The sequence below is a fragment of the Rhinatrema bivittatum genome, chromosome 3, assembly GCF_901001135.1.
Source record: "Rhinatrema bivittatum chromosome 3, aRhiBiv1.1, whole genome shotgun sequence".
NCBI lineage: Eukaryota > Metazoa > Chordata > Amphibia > Gymnophiona > Rhinatrematidae > Rhinatrema > Rhinatrema bivittatum.
Genome location: NC_042617.1, coordinates 320579386 through 320593628, shown reverse-complemented (window position 1 = coordinate 320593628; position 14243 = coordinate 320579386). Strand labels below are relative to the sequence as shown.

Here is a 14243-nt window from a genome sequence, read left to right as displayed (position 1 = left end):
TAAGGTATTTAGTACTTACTTTGTTGCGCTACGTATGTAATGTAAGTGACGCCTTCAGTACACGACTCTAGCGTCTCTGCCTATTCAGCCCGTTTTTAAACCCACCGCGGGCTGACACCTCCCTGCCCTCCCCAGTCCGAGGCTACCTCTGGTGCACTTAATCAAATTCAATTACCGATACTTCCTTCTCAGTCTCCCGTTCCTATGTTCAAGTCCGGTTGTTATGCCCCCCGCTCGAATTCTATTCATACGCTCTTATTTTTTATTGTATGGTTTATTTATTATACTTATGTTTTTTTATATCTTTCATTAAAGTCCCGCTGTCACAAATATTGGACCTGGGGGAAGCCCGTTCTTACTTTCGCCCATTGCGATTTTATTATGCTGCGGACCTGATGGAGAACTGAACACTTCCACGTCTGCACTTTGCTTGTGATATCAATTTCCGGGATGGAACTAATTAGCGTGGTCCCTCCCCTAATCAACTAAATGTGTGTTCCATATTCCTTATGTATTCTACGTGTGTGAACATTGTCACCTCAATATTGTTCCCTATTTCCTTATCTCTCCTGAAATATTTAATAAAACTCGCCGCCTGCTAAACACAGTTCTCCTCTGTCTCGATCTTCCTCCCTGCTTTTTAATAGGCTCCGCCTACTAGACGCAGTTCTCCCCTATGTTGTCTATCGGTCCTCTTTTTACTAGACCATCCCTACTCTACAAATAAGCGGCCCTGGTGGGGGCCGAATTGGTTCCCCATCCGGATCCAGAGTCTAATCTTGTGATGTAATGTGTCAAGCTACCCGTCATATTTCTTCCTTTACACAGTCACTTGTCTTAGTGGCTACTAGTAATAAATGGAACCATGAACTCATTAGTAGATCTGATTCCCTACTGGCTTAACTAAACAAAGTTTCTCCCTCAGGTGTGCAACTTTGCCCCCCCGATTCTTGTCGCGATTCTATGATGTTATATCAGTCACCTCCACCTTTCCCAGGGGCCATCCCTCCTATAGATAAACTGTCCAATCAATTTCTCGGTTTAACCCTTTTGGGGCTATGGTGTCCCAGGTGTAAATGAATTTTTGCTCCATTTGTATCAATTTCAAATTCAGGTCGCCTCCTCGTGGATGGTCTTGTATTTGAAAAATTACCGCCACTTTAAATTCTTCTGGTGAATGTCCCATCTCTTGCCAGTGGTCAGTTAATGGTGCACCCTCTGTTTGATGTCTTAGGTGACACACATGTTCCTGTATCCTATTTTTGATCTTCCGCATGGTTTTACCTATGTATACTTTGTAACAGGGACACCATAAGGCGTATACCACCCTTGTAGACTCACATGTGTATTGATCCCTAAAATGAAATGTCTTTCGTCCTGGGATGTCCAATTCTGTGCCCTCATATAAATAATTACATGCACTGCATTTTCCACAGATTTTTTGACTTCCTCGTTGATCATTTGCTCTCGTACTAATTGGTAACAGATTTGAATAGACCACCAGGTCCTTTAAGTTTTTAGCTTTTGTAAGGGCAAACATGGGTTTCTCTCAAACTGGGATGTATTTGTAAAATAGGCCAATGTCTCAAAATGCTCTTCTTCAGCATCTGTGTTTGCGGTGTGTATGGTTACACACACACTAACTTCTCATTAGTTTGGTCAACTTTAGGTTTCAAAAGTAGATCTCTATTTGCCCATCTTGCCCTTTTATATGCTTTTTTCACTATGGAGGCTGGGTAGCCCCGCTGCAAGAACCTACTCCTCATGTCCTCCGCTTGGATCTTAAATTCTGATATTGAGGAACACAATCTTCTTAGTCGGAGGAACTGACCCACTGATAAATTGTCTCTTAGATAATTTGGATGAAATGAAGAATAGAGCAGCAATGTATTCCTACCTGTAGATTTACAAAAAATTGTGAAGTTGAAACCTTCATACGTTAATGTAATTTGGATGTCCAAAAATGCTATGCTTTGATTATTATACTGACTAGTAAACTGCAAATGTGGGTTGCATCCATTAAGCCACTGTATAAATTTCTTAAGTTCTTCTTCTTCACCTTGCCATATGATGAATATGCTGTCAATAAATCTCTTCCATAATTGAATGTGAGTACTGTATAGGCTATCGTGCACCCACTTTTTCTCAAAAGCTGACATATACAGATTGGCCAGATCGGGAGCCATTGTGGCCCTCATCGCTGTTCCCTTTATCTGTTTGTAATAATTTCCCAAAAACATGAACTAATTCTCTTGTAGGGCTATACTGGCAAATTCTTGAATGAAGGCATTCGGAATCCTCTGTCGTGTCTGTACTGTTGTTAATAGGTCTGTGATGACTTCTATTGCTTCATTTTGTGGAATACTTGTGTACAAAGCAGAAGTTCACAGTGCTTCAATCCATACAGAAACAACTATCAAGTGCCCTGCCCTATGGGCAGGAACCAGTCCTTTCAGACCAAGCACAACAAGAGGGGAACCAGCTCGGGTACAGGCCCCAGCTGTACCCTACAATGAGATTCAGCCGACCTGTCCAAGGGAAGAAGCCATAGGGGGCAGACTAGCCCTATTCTACCACAGATGGGTCGAGATAACTTCGGACAAGTGGGTCCTAGCCATCATTCGGGAGGGGTCCTATCTGGATTTTCTACGAACCCATCTGGACAAGTTCGTGGAGTCCATCTGCCACGACCTCACCAAGAGGGTAGCAGTGGAAGCTCCACTAACCAGACTACTGACCCTCGAGGCCATGGGATTATCCTATGGTAACCAAAAATGTTGAACCTGGGATTGGTTGGCCTTGTAAAATTGTCATCAGATGTATTGTCATCATCTCGTATGTATGACGGGATTTGTGGTATAAATTTGCGTAGTGAACGGTCCACAAAACGTGATAGGGGTTCAAGTAACGACCCTTTTGAAGAAACTATGGGTCGTCCTGGTGGCGACTGCAATGATTTATGAATCTTAGGGACCGTGTAAAACACCGGGCATGTTGGATGTTTTACTGTTAAGAAACACGCTTCCTTTTCTGTGATCCACCCTGCTCTCAATGCTTGTTCAACTGTGGAATCAATCATCTTCTTAATCTCTTTAGTCGGATCTTCATTTAATCTTTGATAGTAGATGCTGTCATTGAGTTGACGTTCCACCTCTTTTATGTATTGAGTCCTGTCCTGTACCACTACAGAGCTACCTTTATCTGCTGGTTTAATAATTATTTGTTGATTGTCCCGGATTTCCTTAAGTGCCTGTAATTCAGCGGAAGTTAAATTGTGGACTCGTGTGGGCCGTTGAATCACCTTATTAAAACTTTCCTTCCGCACCACCTCTGCAAACTTTTAAATCACAGGGTCAATGGGTCCTGGGGGAACCCATGTGGAATGAGGTACCAAATCGTCTTTTGATGTATTTGAGTAGCCGAATTTGCAAAAAACAACCTCAGCCGTATTTGTCTAATAAATCTGTATAGGAATTTCTCTCCTTCAAAAGCTGTGTATTGGTTGACAGGCGCAAAAGAGAGGCCTTTGTTTAACAGTGATATTTGAGCTTCTGTCAGGGGTACCGATGATATATTGATAACTATACCCATTGGTCCTGAGTCCATCTGCTACACGCTAGGAAATGGAGTTACTGAATGGCTGAGGTCATTGCAGGCATATAGCTAGGGTGATGTCAGCTTTGAAACCTGACTCAGTCTCCATCTGCTAGTAGGGGAGCAGATAACCATTAGTCCTGAGTCCATCTGGCTACACGCTGGGAAAGCCAAGACTTTCCACAAAAGAATGAGCAGGAAAATTATTTTTGATCTTTCCTCTGTGGGAAAGAGGAGAAACAGCAAGAGCAACAAAACCTATGCGATCCTGCCCGCAGGCTAGGGACAATACAGGCCAGTCTCAGAACCGGATGCTGTACTTTCCCTTACCTGACTCATTACCGGTCTGTAATTTTTCCTAATTTTTTTTATTTATTATTTTATTAGAATTCTAATATGTACTAGAACATTTCACCTACCCATGAATCATACCTCTGTAACCAGGCTTTGTGAGTTTGCTGAGTGATGACGATGAATGTTACTTTGTAAACGTTATTTAAAATGTCTGAATAAATAAGTAAATTACTTTGCCAAGGCATGTAAAATTGTCCTGCCAATAAACAGGCCGATACAGTAAAGCACGGCCGCGGTTACCCTGTTTCTAACCCGCTTTCTACCCACAATTTGGCCGCGTAAGTCTAACCCGCGATTCACTATCCGTTTTTACCTATCTTTACCGCTTCTTTAAATCGAGGCGTTTCCCTTTCCGCCCGTGGCATGTATATGATATGTAAACAATCGGATTAGCTATTCCCTCCCGAAGCAAGGCGCAGGGCGAAAATCGACTCGACATGTTATTAAAGCAAATAGAAATTGTAACAAAAGTAAACTTACTGCATGCTTCCAGCAGCCCCAGTCCTCTCTCCCCTCCTCCCTAGGCGCCCACCGTGGCTCCCCTGCCTCCTGGGGGCAGCCGGCGGCGAAAGCGGCTTCCAGCAGCCCCGCCGGCGAAGGTGCATGAACGCACGTGACCTCGGACATCCATCCGGGCACTCAGGTCACGGCGTGCACTCATGCGCCTTCGCTGCTTGAGCACCCGCCGCCGGCTGCCCCCGGGAGGCAGGGGAGCCGCGGTGGGCGCCTCGGGAGGAGGGGAGAGAGGACTGGGGCTGCTGGAAGCATGCAGTAAGTTTACTTTTGTTACAATTTCTATTTGCTTTAATAACGTGTCGAGTCGATTTTCACCCTGCGCCTTGCTTCGGGAGGGGGGGAGAGAGGACTGGCAATCCCCGATGCCCGCGTGTTGGAGAACCATCCACTTCCTGGTACTTGTCATTTCAAACGACAGGTACCAGTGCCCCAAGGATACTGTATAGGCGCTGTATAGTGCTCTATACAGTAAAATGGATTGCGCTTCATGGACGTGGCTTGCATTTGTATGCTATTTAAATACTGTATCGAGCGGTAGGTGATCCGAACTGTGCGCCCGGCACTGCCGCACTTTTTCTTATGCGCCCTTACTGTATTGGCCTGAAAGTGACCTGACCCTTAAAGCTGCGCTTTCTCATTCTACTCACCCGCTAAGCTGTTTCCCATCTCCCTCCCAACCCAGATCAGGTTTCAGAGGGCAAAGGGCAAACCACGCCTATCTCCTACGTCAGGGCCACATCCTGCAGCGTGTGCGCGCTCGCAATTCACCCTCCCCTCCCGGCCTCATTTTTCTGCCAATCAGTACAGCGGACTGCGGCGGAGTCAGTGCAGATCGCGTGCCAAGGATCGATGCCATCTCCTATTGTAGCCCAGGTCGTTGGCTGTGTCATCACTCCGCTCCGCGCTGTGGATTGACTTCCACTTAGAGCCGGAATTTACGTCATTTACGGACGGAGCTGCTTGTGCGTTTCACGTGACTGCGTGCGGCACCTGTCCTCGGAGAAGCATGTCGGCGCTGGACCGTGTGGTGTGAGTAGGGAGAAAGCTCAACCCCGATTCCACTTCTCCCAATTCCCTGGAATCTGCATCGGTCCCGATTCACCGAGGAGGGAGGGATAGTTATGGTAACCGTGTAAACTATCCCTTTTCGGTGTCCTCGTTGAATGCTCCCCCTCGGGTTGCCTGGGCTCTTCCTGGTCAGAAGATGACCTTTACTGATCCCTGGGTCCCTCCCCAGGCTCACGGTATAAATGTACTACTTCGAGGAAGTGGGCTCGTGTTCTCCCAAGAAATGCCATACTGGGTGGTCCATCCTTTAACACTTATTCCCCCCCCCCCCCTTCATATATGTACTAACTTCTGTATCGTTCTCTTCCTTCACTCCACATACTGTTGCTTTAGTTTGCACGTACGAAGTCTCCGATTTAAGACAATCCTTGTTTTTTTAAAACAAAATTTCAAAGTTGTATACATTCTCTCCTTCCCTGCTTTTCATCTTCTCTTCTTTTTTCCTAGCCACCCTGTCCCTTGCTTTTAAATTTTAAGACCTTTGGGGCAGGGACCTACCAACTGTACCAGAATTTGTACCTTGGTATGAGTTCAAATTGGGAAACTCAAGTAATTTTAAATAATGCTTGAAAACACATTTTTCTCCTCTTCTATTTACCTTCTTTCATCAGGCCTGCTGCTCAAGGGTACACCTGTTTTTGCCCCTAGAACATAAATCTTCTGGTTCTTAATTTCATGGAGTATCCCTTTGTTTTAGTATTATTTAAAAGGATAAATAATATTGTATTTGACTTTTTTAAATGCACTCTGAGCTGAGGATTTGAATATATTGTCCTCAAGGACTCCAAGGTCCCTTTCCTTGGTATTGATTTCCAGTACAGAACCCAGCATCGTGTACAAATAGTTGGGATTATTTTTCCCTATGTGCATCACTTTGCCCATATAACAATGCTGGGAAAGGGGTCTTCAGTGGACTGCAATCAGTCCTGCTATAGACTCTGCCTTGAAAGCTGCATTGTGGCATAGGGCAGCCGGGGTTCCATATAAAGCTCCGTATAGTTTTTTGCAAAGTGTGTCTGTCTTTTTCGAGGACCAAAACTGGTAACATAAGAAGCTTATACAGCAGTTGGGGCGCAATGACCATCTTTAAGACTGCTATGCATCCCTGGAGGCTTTAACGGGAGCGATTTCCATCCCGACATTTTATTAACCATTTTCCCAATCGTGGGGGGGAATATTTAGTCCATAGTCAGTATGAATAAAGATCCGCAAATATTTTATAGTGGAGCTAGCCCATTTTACCGGCATATTATCCCATTCAGATTTTAAAGTCCCCCTAATGTCCAAAGCCTCAGCTTTGTCTAGGTTCAATTTAAACCCCGACATAAGCTGGTAAGATTGAAAAATCTTTATAGCTGCTGGGAGGGCCGTCCTAGCATTGGACAACAGGAGCAATATATCATCAGCAAAGAGAAGAGTGAGAAAGGAGTTAGTGCCGACCGGGATACCCGTAACTTCTGGGGTCGACTTTAGTGCAGAAACCAAGGGTTCCACTGTCATAATAAAAAGGAGAGGGGACAGGGGACAACCTTGACGGATTCTCCTGAGAGCTCACCATTCACCAAAATCCTTGCAATGGGATTATTATATAGCAAAACAACATAATCAAAAATCGTGCCCACAAATCCTAGCTTATGGAGCACCTGGCGCAGAAATGGCCAAGCAACTCTATCAAACGCTTTCTCTGCATCACACGTGACTAAGAGAGGGTCACGCACCTTGAACAGATGACAGCGCTCTAGAGCCACCAATACCCTATGAATGTTAACCGTGGATCGCCTGCCCGCCACAAACCCCACCTGGTCAGGAGACACTAGGGTAGGCATAATAGCTTTCAGTTATGTATTTGGTCAGATCTTGTGCCTTTAGGAAACGGGCTAACAGGCGCCCCGCTTTATTGCCATACTGAAAAAAATTGAACTGTCTATGGCGCAGCTCTATTACGCAGCAACGTATTGAGTGCCACCTGTTTTTCCTTGTATAGTGTATTAACCTGGTGTCCATCAGAGTGGAAAGTCTTCTGTTTTTTAAGGAGCTTTAATTGTTTCTCTAAAACTAAGATGTCTCTATCCATTCTGCGTTTTTTATGTGTAGCATAACTGATAATGTCTCCACGAGGGACACATTTTGCAGTTTCCCACAGAAGAGTGGGTTGCGTGAGATGTTGGGCATTATGCGACAGGAACTCCCTCCATTTTGTTTTCAAAAAAACCCGGGAACTCTGGGTCTCTGGATAAAAATGCAGGTAGTCGCCATTGGCTGCCGGGGGTAGCCCCACCCATACTGAGCGTCCCCTTTACCGGACTGTGATCAGATATTACCAAAGCTTTTATAGAGGAATCTGTAAATTTGGAAAAAAGAGCTTCGGATATTCCCATTCCCTCAAAGCAAGGAGTACCACAAGGCTCTTCACTCTCCCCTACCCTGTTCAATATATATCTACTCCCACTATGCCAGCTACTCAATAGCCTCAACCTCACCCATTTTATATATGCGGACGATGTGCAAATAATAATCCCCATCTCGGACCCCATCTCCTCTACTCTAAATTTTTGGAACAACTGCTTAGACGCCATCAACAGTCTTCTCTCGAGTCTCGACCTGGTCCTAAATACGTCCAAAACGGAACTCCTGGTTATCTCCCCTAGCGATAACAACCCCTTCTCCAATAATGCAATTATCCCACTAGCAAGCCAGGTCAGAGACCTTGGGGCCACCCTGGACTCTAGAATGAATTTCAAAAAATTCATTAACGCTACAACCAAAGAAGGCTTCTTCAAGCTACAAGTCTTGAAGCAACTAAGACCGCTTTTACACTTTCAGGATTTCCGTTCAGTGCTTCAAGCCATACTGTTTTCAAAGATCGACTACTGTAACACGTTACTACTCGGTCTCCCTGCTTCTTCTACCAAACCTCTACAGATGCTGCAAAACGCAGCGGCCAGGATCCTTACAAACACACGGCGCAAGGACCATATCACTCCAATCTTAAAAATCTTACACTGGCTTCCCATCCAATATAGAATACTTTTCAAAGCTCTCACTATAATCCATAAATCAATCTACCAGCAATCCACACTCCAACTCACCTTCCCTCTCGAACTACATTCTTCTGCAAGGCCGATCAGAACTGCCTACAAAGGCTCGCTCAAGGCCCCCCCCCAACAAATCCTCGTTCCACAACTCCACTCACAAGCGAGCATTTTCGACTGCAGGCCCACTACATTGGAATTCGCTTCCCCAAGACTTACGCCAGGAACAATGCCATCTTACATTCAGAAAGAAACTGAAAACCTGGCTGTTCGCACAAGCCTACCGTTGAAGGAACCTCTTTCAACCAACACAGACTCTCACCCTCGACCTCTCCTTAATCCCTCCCCCCCCCCCCCCCCCACTCACCTCCCCTCCTCTCCTCCTCCCTCTGGACATACCATGTTATGCCCCTAGGACAAATCTCTGTTTTATGCATCACTAATATATTGTTTTCTGTTGAATTTATTTATTTATCACTCTCCAATTGTTACAGTTTAAAATCTGTCCTGTCTTCCTTCTCCCATGTTTTACGCTCCCTGTTTAATGTAACTTTACTTTCGATCTAGATGTTAATTGGTTTCCCCCTGTTCTATTGTAAACCGGTACGATAAGACCTGGTCTTGAGTATCGGTATAGTAAAAGAAGTTAAATAAATATGAGAAGATAATCTATTCTGGTCTGAGTATCTTGAGCCCATGCAATGTAGGTATATTCCCTGACACCTGGATGAAGTGCTCTCCACAGGTCCACTAGTTTGAGATGGCGACAGAGATAGTTGGGACCCTTCCACTTACTGGTCAAGTGCCCCCCCCCCCCCCCCTTTGACGGCTGCCTATCAAGTTCTGGGTCCATAACAAAATTGAAATCACCTCCTAAAATCATGGGATAATCGCCCAGTTTGGAGAGATCTGATAATAAGGCAGTGTAAAACTTGTGATCATAGGAATTGGGGGCATAAATAGAAGCTAGAATGAGAGGGGACCCCAGTAAGGTGCCTTTAACCAAAACATACCTTCCCTTCGTATCTTTCACCATTTCTTGCATGTGAAAGGGAGTAGTTTGATGAATCACAATAGCTACCCCTCTACTTTTCGAAGATCCTGTGGCATAATAAAGCTGCAAAACCCATTTTTTTCTGCAATTTTAAAATTTCAGAAGAGAGCATATGTGTTTCTTGCAAGAAAATTATTTTTGCCCGTAGTCTCGTCAGTCAAGCAAAAACCTTCTCTCTTTTGATTGGCGTGCCCAGTTCCGCTACATTCCATGTTAATATGTCCATTGCCATCTAATTCTATGTAAATGTTTGATCAGTAAAGCACACTGTCCCATATCGCCCAACCAATGCGCTACGCTCTCCCCCCTCAAAAAAGGCTCCGAATTTTTTTTCAGTGTTCTGCCGGAATACATAGAAAAGTATAGAAAAATACCATATTCCCACATGATTAGGACACAGTAAACAATGAAATCGAGGTTCTCTACAGGCCTACCCCTATTCCCATTTCCATCCCCTCCTCAAAAACATAATACAGTAACAATCTGAGACCTAACTAAAAGTAGGTCCGTCCCGGCGCAGGTCCCAACTTTCAAATCTGTTAGGACCTTTATCGGGATGGAGAGCACTCAGATGGAGCCATGTGCTCGGCTGCCCCCCCAGCATTACACGGTAGGGATTATAGATAATAAATCCTTTTCCCTGTAGACTGGGATCCTCTGAGGTATAATCTCCAACATAAATAGCCAGGACATGTACGCATAAGAATAATACAAAAGAAAAACAGCACCCTAATATAATTCAGCTGCGCAGCTGTTGCCACCAATGTTACTTCCAGGTCTCATAGAAAAGCAGGCGGTGTGGAGTGCGTGGTCTGTATACACCGCGGATCCCATTTGCGTTTATGCAAGTGCTCCAAGATCTGCTGAAAGCAAAAGCGTATGAAAAGTATAAAAAACACGTGTCCTGTGAACATAATTAACTCACATCGGGCGCTGGAACTCTTCACTGGCTATCCGGTGGGGATGGGCCAGCAAGGTCACGAATATAAGCTCGGGCTTCCATAGCCGAATCAAAAAACTTGTCCTGACCGAGGTGCGTGATCTTGAGTTTTGCCGGGAATAGAAGCGCAAAGCGAATTTGCTTATTTACAAGCTCCGAGCAAGTTTCACTAAAGGCCTTACGTTGTGTTGAGACCCTCGGTGAGAAATCTTGAAAAACCAAGATACGGTGAGATTCGTAGTAGAATTCTTGAGCCTTCCGGTAGTGCTGGAGTACCAAGGTTTTGTGCACAAAATGCAGAAACGAGAGATAATCACCCTTGGCCTGCCCACTGACTCCCCTTCAGCTCTTCTTCCCAAACGATGGGCCCGTTCTAATAAACCCCTGGATGGAGAGGCCAGAGACGGCACAATTCGGAGGAGCCAGGCTTCTAAGACACATGGTAGGTCCGCTTCTGGCAATTCCTCTGGGAAGCCAACAAATCTCAAATTGTTCCGTCATGACCTATTCTCAAGGTCTTCTAGTTTTTCTTCACTGGCTTTCGCTTGTTTCTCGAGTACCGCTACTTTTTTCTCTAGGTCCCCAATATCATCTTCCACAAGGCTTACCCGACCTTCAAGTCGTTCAGTGCGGGTATCTATTTCTGCAATAGAGGCTCGAACATCGGCAGTTTGTTCCGAGAGCTGGTGGAGTCTGATGTCTAGTGCCGAGACAACCGCCTGTGAGATCTTTTCTTCCAGAGATAGATCCTCTGCCATTCCATCCACAGGAGAGACAGACGCCATTTTGTCCTCGGGCGCTCTCAGCTTTTCTTTCTCCTTTCGAATCGATCGGGTAGCCATATGGTTCACTGGGCAGCACAGTGGCGTAATCCAGCATCTCCAATATTCGCGGGGTCTCAATGGAGCTAAAAAGTTCGCAATGTAGGCGGGATGGTGGAAGATTAGGCAGGGGGGCAGCCGGAGCTTGGAAGACAGCAGCCTACCAAGCCCACCACATCATGTGATCTCTACATACTATTTTTACCAGTTATATTATCTAAATTTGGGAGCTGCTACAACCCTATCCACCCTTATCTACGAGAAAAGTTTCCAGATGTGCAGGATCAGAGAAAATAAATTTATTCTTTTGAAATGTAATCAAACATTTACAGGGAAATTTGAGAGAGAAGGTAGCCCCAAGGGTCAATACTCTCTGTCTCAATAATAACTGTTTTCTTCTAAGTTGTGTACTCCTGGAAACATTTCTGCACTGGTTGACCACAGAAACAGAAGCTTTTATTTTTAAAATACTTTTGTAGAACTAAATGTTTTTGCTGTTCTAAACTAAAAGCCACTATTAAAATGGCTGTAGTTTGAATATTGTCTACTGAGGCCTCCAAAAAAGATGTTAAGTTGGGGCTTTCAGCTAGTAAAACATCCATACCCCCCTCAGATGCTACCACAGTTCTCTTTACATTTGATACATAATACATGTTAGAAATAAGTGATTCATTTGATATGCACAATATTTCTTTCTTATATTTTTAAATAATTCCTGTACTGACATTAACCTTGTAACAGGAAAATTCGAGAGGCGCAAGTTCTTACTTCTCATGACATTTTCCAATCCTTCTATTTGCTTATATATAATCAGTGTCCTTTTAAAGGTGGTTCCTGTTGACTGCAGGGAAGAAATTTGCATAGCTGAAGCTGTATTTGATGATTCTAATTGTTCTATTTGTTTTCCTTGGTTTTCTAGAGTTTTCTTAGTTTCAGAGGCAAAATTGGTGGATTGGGACATAAATTGAGTTAACCTTCTTTCCATTTTCATAACAGCTCTCCACACATCGACCAAGGTAATATTTTCAGGTTCAGTCACAACCAGATCTATTTCAGGGAGCGTATTACTTGCACACATTGCTGTGTTACTTTCACACGCTACCTTGGCAACTGATACCTGTTCTGTTAACTTATTCTCTCTGTCATCAGAAGATGTTAAATCCCACAGATTTGGAGTAGTTATTACAGCACTAACTCCATCACTTCCAGAGGGCAAATTGGATACATGGTTCTGGGCAGGACTCACAGAAGCCCCCGACGAGAATGATATATCAGGGATAGCCTCTCTCGAGGTTTGACTCACCCTTCTTACAAGATGATTGTCCATTGGGCCTCTCACTTCCTTTGCCATGGGCGTGGATGCGATGATCTTCATTTTTATTTTTTTTTCCCATTAAAATCGATGAAGAAATGAGAAGAAAAAACCTTCTCTCCAAAATCTTTCCCAGGGGCGCACCCCTTTGATGCGTGGCTTTGGCTGCATGCCGCTGTGCTCAGGTTTAAAGAAGCACAGCAGTCACTCCCTGATGATGTCAGGGGGGGGGGGGCAGGAATCGAGTCGCCCGCTCTTCCGGGTTCAGTCCCTCTTGCCCTTCCACCTACCGGTGCCATTCTCCGAAGGGCAGGCTTTCTATTTACTGTTTCCTTAGAATAGTTTCCGCAACTTCTGTGGCACGCACTATGTATGTACGGCCACTCATTGTGAAGGAAATCCCAAAAGGATACATGCATTTATACCGAATGTTCTCGGCCCGAAGCGATTCAGTGATATATTTCATTTGGCGATATATCATGAAATATTTGCAGCTTCATTCCCTTGCATGCTATGACTCCCTTCACTCTCGCCTTCTGCATAACAAGATCTTTAACCGGGAAGTCATGCAAACTCACCACAATGTCCCTCGGGTTGTTATTACTCACTTTTCCCAGCGCCCTATGGGCCCGATCAATTTTTATGTCCATCGCAGGCATGTCGGTAGACTCTGAGTGGAGAAATGGTCTAGCATATGTCGCGAACCATATTTGTATAGTTTGGTGTACCCTCCTCCAATACTCCTCGTATGTGAATATTGTTTCTCCACAGCCTGTTTTCTAAATCCTCTAATTTCGTGTTCACATCTTCCGCTGCGTCTAAGAGTAGCTTATGGGTTTTTTTCCTGCTGCACCATTTTCTCTGCATGGTCATCTACCGTTTGCTTCATTTCCGCTATTCGTTGTCCTATATCATCTCTATGAAGTTCATTGAACATTAAGGTGATATCTTTCTTAAGGGCTGCGATATTTTTAATTTCCTGAAACCATGTCATAAAGTCGGCCTTGGTGGGGCCCGTTGTACTATTCAAAGCCTCGGTGTCAGGTTCCATATTAGGTTGCACTTGCAACGGAGCTAAGCCCTCCTCCTGCATGTTGCCTTTCACCGTCATCGCTATCCCAGAGTAGGAGAATTCTTGAAGGTCCACCATGTGTCGGCAGTTGGCCATAACCAGCTCCATCCGAAGACAGCCTCTATACCAACTGAGGCTTACCCGATCTCCCAGAAAACTGCTTTATTCCATTAAGCCATGCAGAGCACATGCTTCAGGTGGCCATCTTGCTCAGGTGAAGTCACTTCCTCCTTCCAGATCATTTCTGAAAGTTAAATAGCACAGGTCCCAGTACCGATCCTTGTGGTACTCAACTAATGACCTTTCTCCAGTTGGAAAACTGACCATTTCATCCTGCCCTTTGTGTCTGGCCTGTTAACCAGCTACCAGTCCACAACAGACCACTGCCTCCTATTGCATATGGATAATGGAGACCTGGTGTATGTAGTGTGTTTGAATTTTCAGAAGGCTTTTGATAAAGTTCCCCGTGAGAGATTCCTG

At 44.7% G+C, this 14243-nt stretch overlaps 1 protein-coding gene across 4 annotated transcripts in view; it reads left to right on the top strand.

Annotated features, from left to right (window-relative positions):
* The first annotated feature begins 4699 nt into the window (after positions 1 to 4699).
* RPF2 (ribosome production factor 2 homolog) overlaps positions 4700 to 14243 on the top strand; it is a 103243-nt gene continuing 93699 nt past the window's right edge. Inside the window, exon 1 of one of the 4 annotated variants that reach the window (XM_029595258.1) lies at positions 4700 to 4719. In XM_029595258.1, the coding sequence (XP_029451118.1) occupies positions 4715 to 4719 (5 nt within the window). In that variant the 5' untranslated portion in view covers positions 4700 to 4714. Of the gene's footprint in view, positions 4720 to 5245; positions 5589 to 7209; positions 7351 to 14243 lie in introns of those variants that run through there. The other 3 variants (XM_029595257.1, XM_029595259.1, XM_029595260.1) reach the window with 3 other exon arrangements.